This window comes from Schistocerca gregaria, chromosome 10, assembly GCF_023897955.1.
Source record: "Schistocerca gregaria isolate iqSchGreg1 chromosome 10, iqSchGreg1.2, whole genome shotgun sequence".
In the NCBI taxonomy this organism is placed as follows: Eukaryota; Metazoa; Arthropoda; class Insecta; order Orthoptera; family Acrididae; genus Schistocerca; species Schistocerca gregaria.
Window position 1 is genome coordinate 213,844,982 of NC_064929.1, and position 16,344 is coordinate 213,861,325.

Genomic DNA, 16,344 nt, shown 5'->3' on the forward strand with positions numbered 1-16,344 from the left:
CAGGACAGGATCACCGCATAGTGTCGGACAAGAACATTGCTTTACTGTAGGAGCTCGTAAAGGAGAACAGACACGGAACTCTGAACAAAATAGCCACATTTTTGAAGATTATTATTGGTTTGGCGCAGAATATTCTTCACGGTGTACCGCACTTCAATAAGGTGTCTACAAGATGGATAACAACATCAGTCAACCACCGAAAAGTCTGGTACATCCTCCTAATTCACCAGCCCTCACTTCAGATTTTCAACTGTTCGGTGCACACATAGAAGCAGTGGATGGCAGGCATTTCAGAAGTAACGAAGAGATGTAAACCACCATGCACGACTGGCTACACACTCAAATAAAAGAATTCTTTCATCATCACACCTATGCACTTCCAAAGTGGTGGAGTATGTGCATTCTCGCATTCGGGAGCACGACGGTTCAATCCCGCGTCTGGCCATCCTGATTTAGGTTTTCCATGATTTCCCTAAATTGCTTCAGGCAAATGCCGGGATGGTTCCTTAGAAAGGGCACAGCCGATTTCCTTCCGCATCCTTCCCTAATCCGAGCTTGTGCTCCATATCTAATGACCTCGTTGTCGACGGGATGTTAAACGGTAATCTCCTCCTCCTCCTCCTATGTGCATTCAACGTTAGGGAGGGTATGTCGAAAAATGATGTGGAAGTTTTTTGTTCATTGTTACAATTAAAAGTATTATAGTACTTTTAAAGTTTTTATTTGAATTCATCATTGTATATCTATTAAAGTGTGGAGTTGGAGCTCTGCATCTGGTTATGTTTGTGGAGTCTGGTATACTTGCCAAATAAATGTTACATAGGTCTCAACCTATATGAGGAGTCACTGTGGACTGTATTTTTAAGGGAAAGGTTTACGAATGCCCTACCTAAAGTTGTACAAAGTATGTCAGTGTTGGTAAAACAGACTTGGAAAAATCCCTGCATCTGGTTCTCAAAACAATTTTGTAGTAATTTGTCATGTTATGCCTTTCAGAAAGTGTTTTTTTTTTCCAATATAAAGAATTTTTATCTGCAGATTATTTAAATTTTTCGAAGGATATATGTTCATAACACTTGTGAATGCTCTACAGGTTCGGTGGCAAGCTGAAGCATTACAAACTGTACTACGACGGGCAACACTACGTGCTGGACAAGCGATTCGACACGGTACACGACCTCGTAGCCGATGGCCTGGTAACGCTCTACATAGAGACACATGCCCGTTCTTACATAGAGCTGATGGACAGCATCAGTTGTTATGAGACTTCGCCATACGTGACACTCAATAAGCTGAAGAGAAGGGCTGTAATTGGCTGTAATGTCTCACTGCTGCAAGCTGAGAGGGAAGCTTCGCAGATTTCTGGTTCAGATGTAAGATCTTAATAATTTCGTAGCTCTTTATTTCTACACATTCTAATACGCACACTATATCTCAAGAAATTGTTTGTTCTACTTATGTCAGTATTTTTTATTCTATCTAGTAGTAATAAGCTATTTGCTCAAGGATCATTTTTCATACATATGATCTGTCAGTTGACTTTAGGTAATACATATGTCACACATACCGATATACAGGGCATTTTACAATTCGTGTTACACACTTCTAGAGGCTGTAGACGGGACTTAGTAGATCAAGTTTTACATAAGAACCCATGTCCGGAACTGTCATCGGTCAACGCTATAGATCGCTGTAGTTGTAAGTGCCAGTGTCTGAATGTGCTTGTATATACAGGGTGATTCTGTGATGATGATACAAACAGTCAAGGATGATAGAGAAGGATAAATGTATCAATTTAAGGTAAGTGTCGCTGTACCGGAAACGAATGAGTCAAAGCCTATAAGCAGAAACTGTTCTGTTGTTGCTTAGATTGTTGGGTAGGCAACTTCCAGAGGTGGTAGCATGGACCAAAACAAGAAAAAAAGTCTAGTAAATGTGTGTTCTAAAATGGGTATGTTATGAGCTAGGGGCAATAAAGGAGATGTGTTTCGTACAAGTGAAGATGAACAAGTACCCATAGACCTCAGGTATGCATTTTAGAGCCCCTGTTTACTAGAAATTTTTTCTTGTCATAGTCCATACTACCACCTCTGAAAGTTGCATACGCTACATTATTAGCAATGTTACCAGTACACGTATTTCACTGTCACAGGTATCAAAATATTTTCGCTTGTAACTTTCGACTCATCAATTTCCAGATTAGGGACCCTTACCTCAAATTGATGAATTTATCCGGTTCCATCATCCTTGAAAGTTTGTAATATCATCACAGAATCGCCCTGTATATACATTTGTTCACAGGCAGCAGCACCTATAACTTTGACGCTTTGTAGCGTCATCAGATGACGTTTCCAGGTGTGGACTCCTATTTAAAAGTTGATCTTCTGCATCCCCTCTACAACCTCTAGAAGTGTGTGTGACATGAATTGGGAAACACCACTGTATGTATACAGGGGGTGCTCTAAAATTCTCCAAACAAGCTTCTAGGACATGCAGAGAGGATTGAGTAGACAGTATTTTGAACTGGAACCAATGCCCAGAAACGTACTATTTCTGTGCCACATCTATTTAAAAATTTACAATTAATTTATTATTTGTGATCCCAGTACATCAGTGTTAGAATTCCACTCATCAATACTCATTGACAGCATGATGCAGTATGGTATCTCCCAATGTGGGTGTGCAGAATCTCCTCTGAACACCACAGTCATGCCTGCTGACATTGAAGGTACTCCTTTCTCGAAGCCGTCGCATAATTGTGGCAAAAATGGTATGCGATGGAGTCAGACGTCATGGATAATGGTCTCAATAAACGTGACGAGCAGCTCTTCCATTACCATGAGCTTCACTGTACAGAAGGGTCGTGGCGCCGTATTCTGCAACTGCATCTGCATACTCAACCTTGTTGCTCCGACACTAGCAGACGCGTGAATGAAGGTCAAACCGGGTCAGAGAATTCGAATTAGATCGTATGTAAGCATCTGCAACTGTGACTACTCGTTGCATACCTACCTAGCAAACGTGTTTTCAAATGGCTGCAGCACAGAAATGGTATGTTTCTGCTCGTGGGTTCCAGTTCTAAGTATTGTCAGCTCAGTCCCTTCTACAAGTCCTAGAAGTTTGAAAGGGGAATTTTAGAGCACCCTGTATATGCAAGTGATTAATGGAAGAGCGTACATCGCTTTGAGACAGTATGCATTTTCAGGGATGACTATGGACATATCTGATTGTATTTGGTCAACATTACACTAAAGTGAAATGCAGAAAAGTGAGAAGCCCAATGTATTCTGTGCACACACAATGAGAGAACTCTTCTTGCACAGTCTAACAAAATTTGCTTTGTATCACTCCTGATAGCCATAAAGTGCATTTCCCCTTCCTCGTCCCCCCGCCCCACCACCACCACCACCACAACCATCACCACCAATCCTCGCACTGGTAGTTGCAATTACATATTTGCAGTGTGCAATTAGTCCATCTTGAGAAGTAGTGCTCATCATGTATTTATTGTTGTGCCTAGTGTCAATAGAAAAATAAATTTCCTATTACTAGTAAAATGTTTCGGAACTGGTGTAATGTATACCTACTTGATAGAAGGATGTCAGATTAATCCAGTGGGATGTTCTTCTCGTATTTAAGAATGTTTAGTAATGGGGATAGCAAAACTTACAGAATAACCTGCCGGTATTGAGCAGCACTGTTATGTGAGTGGAAAGAAGATGTTGATGTTATGTAGGTGTGCTGGAGTGGAGGAATGTGTGATGAAGAAAGGAGAAGACTGAACATAGTGGGTAGAGAAATGTAGTGGGCACACAAGAAAAGACATAGGTTTACTTCTGAAACAGACTACATGAAGGTGGTGGTGGTGGTGATGCATAGATGATCTTTTTTCTTGTTGAAAAGTGTTATTTACATTTAGAGGACAGACTTTTAATAACTTTTTCTGGTAGTTATAGCATGTCTGAAGTTTTAGGCAATCCACCACTCATCTGCCAAGCAAAGTTGTGAACATGCACACTTGTGCACTAGAGCAGCCCTCCAGCTTCTGAATTTTTTTATTCTTTTTCAGAAACCGTACCTGTGGAAGGTTGACAGAACTCTTTTCTATCAGCACAGAAGACGACTAAATAATTTGAAAGCCAAAGAATCAGTCTGGTTCTTTTATTCTGATTATCTCCCTTCCGAAGCTCCATTTTTTGGGTGAGTGGAGGCTCTCTTTCCTCATTTAGCTAAGCGTGATAGTCAGATTTTTGAAAACGATGTGTGTTTACTCCCACTAAAATCCTTGCAGGTCCATATTCTCTGGTACCTACACTGGAATTTAACACAGTGACTTCCTGAAAGTTTCCTCAGCCCCAAGCGGTCTTCGATCTTCAGGGACATCTTGTTGTCTGCCACATAACTCAGTAATTTGGCACTGCTTGCCTCAATTAGTGTTTGTCTTTCTATTCAATGCCAGTAGCTGAACTTGTGTGACAACAACTCACAAGCCTGAGCAACATATGAGCCTGATCTCTTCTGTATCTAATTTTAAAAAATATGAACTCTTCGTCCCCATTGTGACAAGTCCTGTCACATGGAGCTTCTGTTTCTTTATTTTATTTTCATATAATTTTCAATTACATGTGTACTGCAGCAATTTTGTAAAGTATGGTTGACACACATTTGTTATTGTGAAAGAAATGTCAAAAGATCTTTACATCTTTACCATATACCTCATTTTTGACATGCACTGTGCCCGGGGGTGGGGTTGGACTATATATGCTGGTAATCCAAAACGTTAGAACCATGTGCTTTCGGAATTATGAAATCTGAACTTCTGTAAGGAAAATCACATACAGCAACTGTAGTGACTCATATAGTTAGAAACAGTTTTTATTTTATTCCAGAAAGTGATTGTTCAGATCAAATAATTGGAAAAATATGCACAGAACAATGCCCACTCGTACCCATCTCACTAAGCCATACCCAGTTACGTCACCAGGAAACTTCTCGCTGTTCATTTCTTTCCGTGAAGGATTTGAACTGCCCCTGTGTTTTTGCATTTGAGAAGATGTATCTGACAGTTTTTAGAACTTCCTGCATAACATGCAATTACAGAAAATATTGTGACACTGTATGTTCTCTGTGGCTAATACTTCGGGGAGGTATGAAATTAGAATATGATATGTCAGAATTTAAAGTCCCCGATGAGCCCTTTTTTATACCTGTTTCAGTTATTGCACTGTTTTTAGGTATACAGTTTCTTCCCTAAAACACTATCCAGACATTTTGGTTTCCCGAAGGGCATTGAATCTTTCCCTAAAACATCATCCAGCTATTTTTAACCCCCCCCCCCCAGTTGGAAGGAGCATACCATTGGAGATGCTAGCAATCATGGCAAATTTTCTCGCAATGAGTGAATTGTCTTCACAGTCAGTGGTTACGAAACGTAAAAAGAATAAGGCTAACAATTCAAAGACCCTCCCAGCTGCATCACGATTCCTCGTGGTTTCACGGACTGAAGACGGTCAGTCGTTCACTACGGTAAATCTGTTTACTATTCAGAAAGGTGTTGATAGAATTGCTGGCCCTGTGAAATCCTACTTTCGTTTATGCAGTGGCACTTTGCTTTTGGAGACTACTCCAGATTCTGAAGCACAAAAACTGCTTGCAGCTTCGCTCCTCTGTGGCTATCCTGTTCATGTCAAGGCCTATTGAATGCTGAATTCTTCGCACGGAGCTATTTAATCTAGGCTGCTGATGGTCTGACTGAGGCAGAAATCTGAACATACCCCTATGATCAGGGTGCCATTGCAGTCCATTGAGTGATGAAAGAAGTAGATGCCACCTTAGTGTCCTTAAGTACTCCCTTTCTCACTTTTAATAGAGTGGTTCTTCCATCATAGATCAAAGCAGTTTATGAAGTTATCACAGTCTGGCTGTATATTCCAGAACCATCGTTTCAACCACATTCAGGGATCTTGTCGACACGCAACCAAATGTGTAACTTGAGGTAGGGATGCTCACGAGGGCGATTGTCCACTTGCTCCTCTGCATTGCATCAGTTGCAATGGTGAGCATGCCGCCTCCTTCCACATTTATCTCGATGAGCAGGCTGTCCTGGAGATCCTGGTGAAGGAAAAAGTGCCTTACCTGATCACTCAGAAGTTGTTGGCTGTTCGGAAACACTGCAGTCTACCATCTGGCACCCATATTACTGTTCTTGCTACATCTCACTCCATGAAGGACATGGCCACGCAGAAATGCGACCTCAAATTTATCATCGCTATTGTGAAATTGCCCAGTGTCATGGTAGTGTCCCCGTCTCCTCCAGCTGTGCGACCCACCACCAAACTTTCGCCTCAGAGGGCGAAGTCACCATTGGCGCATCATCCCCTTTCGGGTTCTCTCTGAACCTGTCAGAGAGGTGCCCTCTTGGCTGATCTTCTTAATCAACTCGACCTCCTCTGCCTTAACATTGGAGCACCCATATTCTGACTCCTCGCACACCTATTCCCATGTGGACCTATCCTTCTGCTTTGCCCAGCTTGTCATTGTCTCGAGTGGTCTGTTCTCTCTGACACATACTCGAGCGATCATTTCCCTTGTGCTATTTTCTTGCTGACTCCTACCCCACCTAAGTGCACACCCAAACAGCAGCTTACTTAGGCGGACTGGTGGCTTTACTCCTCCCTTGCAACCTTCAGTGAACAACATTTCGCCAGTTGTGATGACCAGGGAGACTAGGACACAAACGTTATCCTTACTGCAGCGGAACATCCCTTTCCTCACACTTCCTCTTTACCACACCGTGTCTTGGTCCCTCGGTAGACTGAGGTGTGCTGCATCGCAATACGTGCGTGGAGCTTTACTCGCCATATTTTTAACCATCACCCTATGATGGCAAACTGCATTGTTTATAAACAGTTGCCTGCACAGTGTTGTTGCCTTCTTTGGGGTAGCAAAAAATCTAGCTGGATTTCATTCACTAGTTCCTTTAACAATTCCACTCCCTTTTCCATTGTGTGGGCCAACCTCTGACAGCTCCCTGGGACCGAGATCCATTTCCAAATTCCCAGCCAGAAAGTAGCAGATGTTACCCTGCCTTCCTCCATTGGAAACGAGCGGAAGGGGACTCACATGGTAACCTTTGTTTTCAGAATCATGAATCCTACAATACTGCCTTTACTATCAGGGAGCTAGATCGTGTTCTCACCTTCATCCCGATTCTCTGCCCCAGGCCCGGACGATGTTCACATTTAGATGTTGCAGCACCTCTCTTTTGCAGGCAAGTACTTTCTGCTTCATACGCACAACCGCATCTGGACAGAGGGCCTGTTTCCCAGATGCTGGCATGAAGCCACTGACATACTCATACCTAAGTCTGATAAGGACAAACACCTTCTTTCTAGCTACTGCCCCATTTCTCTCACCAGGTACGTTTGCAAGGTGATGGAATGTACGATTCATGGCCAGCTGGTACGGTGCCTCGAATCTCGCCATTTACTTACCGCTGCACAATGTGGATTTTGAGTGCACCATTCTGCAGTTGACCATCTTGTTGCTTTGTCCACCCATGTCGTAAATGGTTTTCTGCAGAAATCCCAGACTATGGCCACGTTTTCGGAGAAAGCCTGTGACACTTGCTGGAGGACTGGTATCCTCCGTACTCTCTACGCGTGGGTCTTCCATGGCTACCTGCCACATTTCCTTCAAGAATTTTTAAAAGACCAAGGTTTCAAGGTATGTGTGGGTTCTGCTTTGTCTGACACCTTTATCCAGGAAATCGGTGTGCCTCAGGGTTCTGTCCTGAGCGTCATTGTTTCTGCTGTCCCCATTAACCCTGTAATGGCCTGTTTCCCACCGGGCACCTTCAGCTCCCCTATTGTTGACGATTTTGCCATCTATTGCCATTCTGCAAGGAGCTGTCTCATTGAGTGGCGCCCTCAGTGATGTCTCAGTTGTCTTTACTTGTGGAGCATCGACAGTGGCTTTCGTTTTTCCACTGATAAAACCATTTGTATGAATTACTGGTGGCACAATTGGTTTCTTCCTCCATCTTCACATCTTGGCCTGTTGTTCTTCCATTCATTGAAACTACAAAATTCCTGTGTTTCATACTGCATAGGAAACTTTCTTGGTCCTCCCTGCGTGTCTTAACCTGGCAGCCTGCTGTACGTGGTCCGTCAATGTTCTACGTGTCCTCAGTGGTACTTCCCGGGGAGCAGATCAAATGACCTTCCTCTCTTTCTACCGGTCCCTTGGCTGTTTGAAACTAAAGTATGGGTGTTTCATTTATGCATCTGCACGTCTGTCCCTCTTAATGCTGTCTCAGTACTGTCCACCATTGTGGCATCCGTTTATACTAGCCCAATTGAGAGTCTGTTTGTAGAAGCTGCCAAACTACTGCTGTGAGTTTCTCCTCAGCAGATATGCATGTCGTTTGTCTGCCACGCGTGGCCACCCGTCCTACACCTTCTTCTTCGACAACTTCTTTGATCGCCAGTATGGGGCACGCCCCTCTTCTGTTACCTTACGTAGTTCGCTTTCGGCTCTTGCTCTGGCAGATTAACTTTGTGCTACGTGCGACTTTCCCGTTGGGTATAAACCCTTCATCACCTCGCCTTCGTGTGGTAGCCCATGTTCACCTCGGCTTTCATTCGTTTTCTAAGGACACTACTCCAGCCTCGCTCTGTCACCTCCAGTTTCACGAGCTTCACACTGAACTTCGGCAGTGGTACCTTTGTGTATACTGTGATAGCTCTCGGTCTAACCGTGGTGTCAGGTGCGCCTCCATCATTGGCATCGACTTTTTTCGGTATTGGCTTCTGGAACACTGCTTGATATTTACAGCAGAGCTCTTTGCCCTGTAGCAGGCCATCCAGTACATCCAGCAACACAGGCTATTCAATTGCATCATGTGCTCAGACTCTTTCCGTGTCCTTCAAAGCCTCTGTGTGCTGTACTCCTTCTATCAGTGCGACAGATTCAGGAAAGCTGTCACTTGCTCACTCTTGATGGAGCCATTGTGATGTTCGTGTGGATTCCCGGTCATGTCCGTCTGACAGGAAATGAGGTCGCTGACGCTGTTGCCGAGGCTGCAGTCCTCTTACATCAGCCCTCTAATTTTTGCATTCCCTCCAATGCTCTCTGTGTTGCTGTCTGTTAGAAGGTGGTGTCACTTTGGCGTCGTCACTGATCCTCCCTTCATGAGAACGAGCTCCGGGTTATTGAGTCTCTTACAGCAACTCGGATGACTTCCTCTGAGCTGTATCGCTGCGAAGAGATCATTTTAACTAGGTCTTGCATCGGGCACTGTCTTTTTAGCAATCACCATTTGTTAAGTGGTACTCCCCTACCGCCTTGTGCACATTGCACTCAACTTTTGACAGTCCGCCATTTCCTGATGGAATGCCCTTTTTATAACTGCTTACCTTCTTGTTTGTGTTTGTCGTCTAAGTTATTAGCCGTTTTACCGAACAATGTGCCAGCAGTTTACCATGTTTTACTTTTTATTTGTAGTAACAATATGTTGAAGACCATTTAATTTTCAGTTCTAGACCTCCAATTCTGTATGCCATACTTTTATAGACCTTTCTCCACGTCCGTGCTTTTAGCTGTCTTCTCTTCTGTCAATTAGAATTGACGTGTAGTTGTTTTTAACTTGTCTCGTTAACTTCATGTTTTACAGTTTTTACATGAATGCATATGACCGTAGTTGTTTTTGCGCCCTAAAACAAAACAATACAATACAGGGACCAATAATACTGGTTGTGAATGGTGCTGGAGTTTTCATCTGATCATTTCCCCTCAATTGGAGACAGATCTGGTGATTTAGCATGCCAAGGAAATATGTTGACACTCTGTAGAGCATGTTGGGATACAACAACATTATGTGGGTAAGTATTATCCTTTTGGAAAACACTCCTTGGAATGCCGTACACGAATGACAGCACAAAAAGTCAAACCGTGAGATTGACACACAAATTTTCAGTCAATGTGTAAGAGACAACCAAGAGCGTGCTCCTGCTGTCATACGAAATCACATCCCAGACCATAACTCCACGTGTGGGTACAGTGTGTCTAGAGAACACAAGCATGTTGCTTACAGGCTGTCAACCTACCATCTCCTGACTGACACACCGCCATCGTTGGCACTGAGGCAGAACCAGCTTTCATTGGAAAACACCAGAGACCTCCACCCTTCCCTCCAAAAAGCTCTCTCTTGACACCACTGAAGTTACGAATGATTGTGGTTTGGGGTCAGTGGAATGGATGTTACAGGATGTGTGGTTCAAAGCTGTCCTTCATGTAACCAATTTGTAAAAGGCCATTGTGTTACTGTGGTGCCGAACACTGCTCAGATTGCTGCTGCTGATGCAGTACAGTGCGCCAGAGCCGTATACCGAATATGGTATTCTTCTTTCTCAATACTGCCGTGTGGCCATCCAGAGCCAAATTCCAGGGACCACTGCTGCCAGCAGTCGTGTACAGTGGCTGCATTCCTGCCGAGTCTTTCCGCAGTATCGCAGGAGGAACCTCCGGCTTCTCGTAGCTCTATTACACGACCTCATTCACACTCAATGAGGTGTTGATGTGGCATTCTTGACGAATATCGACCCACTGTGTCCAATCTCAAATGTAACTAATGCTTGTGACTGTTACAGTCTGTATTTAAAGCAAACTAGGTTTGCTTCATCATTGTGGCACTACTAGTGCCATGCTTATGGGACTGATGTGAAATCTGGAAAACATTATCTTTCAGATGACCAGGTCATTGTCTGGAATAAAGACAAACTGATCCTGCTGTAATGTGAAATTATTTTTTCGGTTTCTGTTTTGTAATTACAGCCTCGCACTTCATAAGTTATGATCTTAATCACAGCTCATTACTTTCAGATCACTTATCAACTGCTTCTGTGTTTCAGGTTGCCGATTCCTCTCTAGATATAGATTTCAGCAAGCCACATAATTTTAAAATACACACATTCAAAGGACTGAATTGGTGTGAATTTTGTGGAAACTTTCTTTGGGGCTTCACAGCACAAGGAGTTAAATGCGAAGGTAAGTTATTCTTTTGTATTGTGAGGTTCTAATTCTCTGCCATTATGTGTCTAAAAACAGTTTTTTGCTATTACTCCAGAAACTGAACTGTAAACTCAGCTGTATTGGGAACTAACTTAGGTAACTGGGGCATGAAAACTGATTCCAAAAAGTGTCTTTGTGAACAGTTGTGATGTCTTGCTGTTAATGCCATTAAATTTATTGATAGCAACAAGGAAAACAGTGTGACACTGCTGGTAGAGTAGGTGACATAACTGCCGAACGAAAATGGAGTAAGTCAAACGTACGCAAATTACAGCAGAAGAAAATGATTTGAAAGTGCAAGGTTTCGGATATCTAGAAACAGAGTGCTTACCATAAATATCCAATTGACATTGTCGCTGAAGATGTTCTTAGGAGATATTGTAAACAAAACAAAGAAATGCCTATATGGTGAAAACTTATCCCTTTTTGTTGCAAAGAGTAAGACTTAAAGGCTAGCAAACAAACTCAGTAACATTATTTTGCCTATGGCATGTGATTTTAAAAGGTGCCAGAATTCAAAAGTTATTGTGTGTGGCTGAGACAACACAGTTTCAAAACAGGTGTACAACATTAGATTTTTATGAAAAATGAAGTGTCGTAATTAATGTGACCATGGTTTATCTATAGAAAATGTTGATTCACACACATTTCACTGTGAACAAATGGTCTCAAAGTGTGCAAGTATGGTCAAACAAAAGTTGAATGCAGTGTTTTTGAGCTGTCCATGGAATTGGCTTATATACCCATTGTACTCTGTGATCTCCCTCCTTCCCCATAGTCTATAACCAACCCCCTCTCCTCCCCCCCCCAAACACACACACTATACTCCATCCCTCCCCACCTTTCCAACTGCTATGTCACCCCCTCCTGTATTTACTCCTTTAATGCCACTCCATTCTCCCTCTATTCCAATCCCCCCCTCACTCTCACTTCCCTACAACCTCTCTTTCCAACCCTTCTCTCCCCTCCACCCTGACCCTCTCACTTCACCTCTCCTCTCTCCCTGCCACCCTCACTCACCCTGCCACTCTCCGTCAGGGGCAGAGGTGAGAAAGGGGGAAGATGGAGAGGTGAGAGGAGGAAGAAGGGGGACAGTCTATAACCCCCCCCCCCCCCCAAACACACACACACACACACACACACACACACACACACACACACACACACACACACACGACTCCATCCCTCCCCACCTTTCCAACTGCTATGCCACCCCTCACCCTCCTGTATTTTTACTCCTTTAATGCCACTCCATTCTCCCTCTATTCCAATCACCCCTTACTCTCACTTTCCTACAACCTCTCCCTCCAACCCTTGTCTCTTCTCCCCTCACCCTCTCTCTTCACCCCTTCTCTCTCCCTGCCACCCTCACTCACCTGCCACTCCCTGTCAGGGGCAGATGTGAGAAAGTGGGAAGGTGGAGAGATGAGAGGAGGAAGGGGGGACAGGTGAGAGAGAGGGAGAAGAGAGAGCGACATGGGAAGGGAGAGGGGAATGGACGGACAGAGGAAGGGAGCTTAAGGGTGCCACCCTCACCCTCACTCCCCACCACCCTCACCCTCACTCCCCACCACCCTCACTCCCCACCACCTTCACCCTCACTTCCCACCACCCTCACTCCCCACCACCCTCACTCCAATCATGCCGCACTGCCGCCATGCCACTGCTCCCGCCACACCACTCTCTACTTCCCCCATCCCCATTTTCTCACCCCTCTGTGGCTCTCCCCTCCCTCTGTGGCTCTCCCCTCCCTCTGTGGCTCTCCCCTCCCTCTGTGGCTCTCCCCTCCCTCTGTGGCTCTCCCCTCCCTCTGTGGCTCTCCCCTCCCTCTGTGGCTCTCCCCTCCCTCTGTGGCTCTCCCCTCCCTCTGTGGCTCTCCCCTCCCTCTGTGGCTCTCCCCTCCCTCTGTGGCTCTCCCCTCCCTCTGTGGCTCTCCCCTCCCTCTGTGGCTCTCCCCTCCCTCTGTGGCTCTCCCCTCCCTCTGTGGCTCTCCCCTCCCTCTGTGGCTCTCCCCTCCCTCTGTGGCTCTCCCCTCCCTCTGTGGCTCTCCCCTCCCTCTGTGGCTCTCCCCTCCCTCTGTGGCTCTCCCCTCCCGCTGTGGCTCTCCCCTCCCGCTGTGGCTCTCCCCTCCCCCTCTGTGGCTCTCCCCTCCCCCTCTGTGGCTCTCCCCTCCCCCTCTGTGGCTCTCCCCTCCCCCTCTGTGGCTCTCCCCTCCCCCTCTGTGGCTCTCCCCTCCCCCTCTGTGGCTCTCCCCTCCCCCTCTGTGGCTCTCCCCTCCCGCTCTGTGGCTCTCCCCTCCCCCTCTGTGGCTCTCCCCTCCCCCTCTGTGGCTCTCCCCTCCCCCTCTGTGGCTCTCCCCTCCCCCTCTGTGGCTCTCCCCTCCCCCCTGTGGCTCTCCCCTCCCCCTCTGTGGCTCTCCCCTCCCCCTCTGTGGCTCTCCCCTCCCCCTCTGTGGCTCTCCCCTCCCCCTCTGTGGCTCTCCCCTCCCCCTCTGTGGCTCTCCCCTCCCCCTCTGCGGCTCTCCCCTCCCCCTCTGCGGCTCTCCCCTCCCCCTCTGCGGCTCTCCCCTCCCCCTCTGCGGCTCTCCCCTTCCCCTCTGCGGCTCTCCCCTCCCCCTCTGCGGCTCTGCCCTCCCCCTCTGCGGCTCTCCCCTCCCCCTCTGCGGCCCTCCTTCCCTCGTCGGCCCTCCCCCTCTCTGTGGCGCTCCTCCTCTTTCCCAAGTTATTCCTGCCTGTTGTAAGAGGTGATGAAAACGAGTCTTCCCACCTTTCGGACCAATAATTTCAGGTCCCATTTCGGCCTTCCACTTTCGAAATTCCATAGAAGTGCGGCCCATATGGGGTAGGATACCTTACATGGTGCACCATTTATCCATCAGATTCGATCTCCTGAGCCTCTTCTCTTCAGGGATTTGCATCTCCACCTGCAGATCCAGTCTTTGGGGGAGGATGCTTTCCAGGGTACATCATCTTCTTTCCTTGTCCCCTGTCCTCTTTTGCTCCCAGGACATTATTGGATTTCTCTGCACCCAGTATCTAGCATGGTAGCCAGTCAGTTGTTTTGGGTCCATCCATTTGGTGGTAGCCCCCTGACAGCACAAGGATCACACTGCTGATGCCTGAGCTGTTAACTCCCCACATTTGCCAAGGAGTAGATGCCCATCTTCTTGGGGTAGTCTCTAAGAAAGGGTTGATTTCAATGCTGACAGGTATGACCCTAAATCGTTCCCCTCCTTAGCAACACCTTGGGAGGAATGTAGGGCTACAGAACAACAGGGTCTGTATTTGCCACATTACTTAATGTGCAGCAGAACTGATGGATACTCCTTTCTGGATACGAAGCCTCTGTTTTTGTTGACCATCTAGAGGATAAGTTTGGGGAAGTGACAGCACTGTCCAAAATACACAATGGGTTGGTTTTGATGGAGATTGCATCCCCAACTGACTCCTGAGTGTTTCTCACCTGTGACAAACTGGCTGATATTCTTGTCTCGGTCACTCCCCGCAAAAGTCTCAATATGGTCCATGGAATTATTTTTCTTCGCGATCTCTGATGACAAGCTACGTGCCAATTTAGAGCAGTGGTGTGTTCATTTTGCCTGGCATATTTACAGGGAACCCAAAGACAATAGGGTTGCCACTGGTGCCTTCATCTTGGCCTTTGAGGGTGATTCATTGCCTGGAAAGGTCAAGGAGATGGTGTACTGATGTGACGTCAACTCACCCCCTCCCCCGCCCCCTATGCAGTGCTTTAAGTGCTGGAAATTTGGGCACATGTCCTCCCGATGCCCTTCCGGCAGCACATGTAGAGACTGCAGACATTCGCTGCATCCAAATACTCCATGTGCACCTCCTCCCACCCGTGTGAACGGTGTACATCATCACTCCCCCTGCATGTCAGACTGTCCGGTACTCCAAAAGGAGCACAAAATTATGGGGTAAAAGACCCTGGACACGCTGTCTTACTGTGAGGCTAAACTCAAATATGAAAGACTAAACCCTGTTTCCACGCTATCTTCTTACACTGTCGCCATCAATGACGCTGTTACACCCATCGTCTAAGGTTACTCCAGTGGGCCCACAGGGCTGCTCATCTTCGTCGCCCCACGTCTTCTTCCATTGCTCCCAAAGCTTCTTCTTTGGTAGCATCACCCCACCAAAATGCCGAAGACATTGGTTCTCCCCCCCCTCCACACACACACACACACACACACACACACACACACAGTGGCCTTCATTTGGACCCCAGAACATGTCAGGATACCGGGCGATGAACTTGCTGACTGCCTGACCAAACATGCCACCAGTAAACCATCTCTGGAGATTGGCCTGCTGGAGACTGATTTGTGATCAGTCTTCCACCGCAAAGTTTTCACGAGCTGGGGTACTGAATGGCGCACCCTGAGTACACCAAATAAACTTCGTGCTATCGAGGAGATGACAAATGTGCGGCAGTCATTCATGTGAACCACTCGCAGGGAATCTGTTGTCCTTTGGCAGCTCTGCATTGGCCGTACGTGGCTAACACATGGTTACCTCCTCCCTTGCGAGGACCCACCTCATTGTCACTGTGGCTCCCATATGACTGTTGTCCACATCTTGCTGTACTGCCCAGTTCCCCCACCCCCCTGATGGTGCATCATGTCCATCATGAGCTCAGACCTATAGCATGCTTTGTCAATGTGGATCTGCACTTCTGCTCATTCTCCAACTGTTGGACGAGGTCACCCTCCCACGCGATATCCAGCACGGTAGCTAGTCTGTTGTGGTGGGTTGTAGCCCCATGACCATACAGGGATCATTCTGCTGATATACCTGCGCCGTTAACTCCCCACGTATGCCAAGGGGTAGATGTCCATCCCCCTGGGACATAGGGGCTCCTGGCAATGGCCATCCTACCAGGTGGCCTCCGCTGCGGCTGGGTGGCGCCTGTGGGGAGGGCCCCTGATCGGACTGGGTGTCATCAGGGTGGATGACACTCAATGAAGTGTAGTACATCATCTCTTGCAGGTGGTCAAACACCAGCATTCTCTAAGCGTTCATGGGTTCAGTTCAATGCACAGAAGTACGACCCCAAATTGTTCCCCTCCCTCGCCACACCATGGGAGGAATGTCAGGCTAAGGATGGCAGCAGCTCTTATTCGCCCCGGTACCTTGTATGTTGGGTCTGATCGGGAATCTTTCATGATGGAGGGCTTGCCCAAAATGAGATCTGGGCCAGTCTTGATAAAAACGATATCCTCTGCCCAGTCACAGGCATTACTCGCTTGTTGGA

The 16,344-nt window shown here is 46.7% G+C and overlaps 1 protein-coding gene across 1 annotated transcript in view; it reads left to right on the forward strand.

Annotated features, from left to right (window-relative positions):
• Positions 1-16,344, forward strand: part of LOC126293686 (N-chimaerin) — a 58,617-nt gene that overhangs the window by 9,061 nt on the left and 33,212 nt on the right. The window contains exons 4-5 of the mRNA XM_049986978.1: positions 1,094-1,373; positions 10,911-11,046. Coding sequence (XP_049842935.1) covers positions 1,094-1,373; positions 10,911-11,046 — 416 coding nt within the window. The remainder of the gene's footprint in view (positions 1-1,093; positions 1,374-10,910; positions 11,047-16,344) is intronic.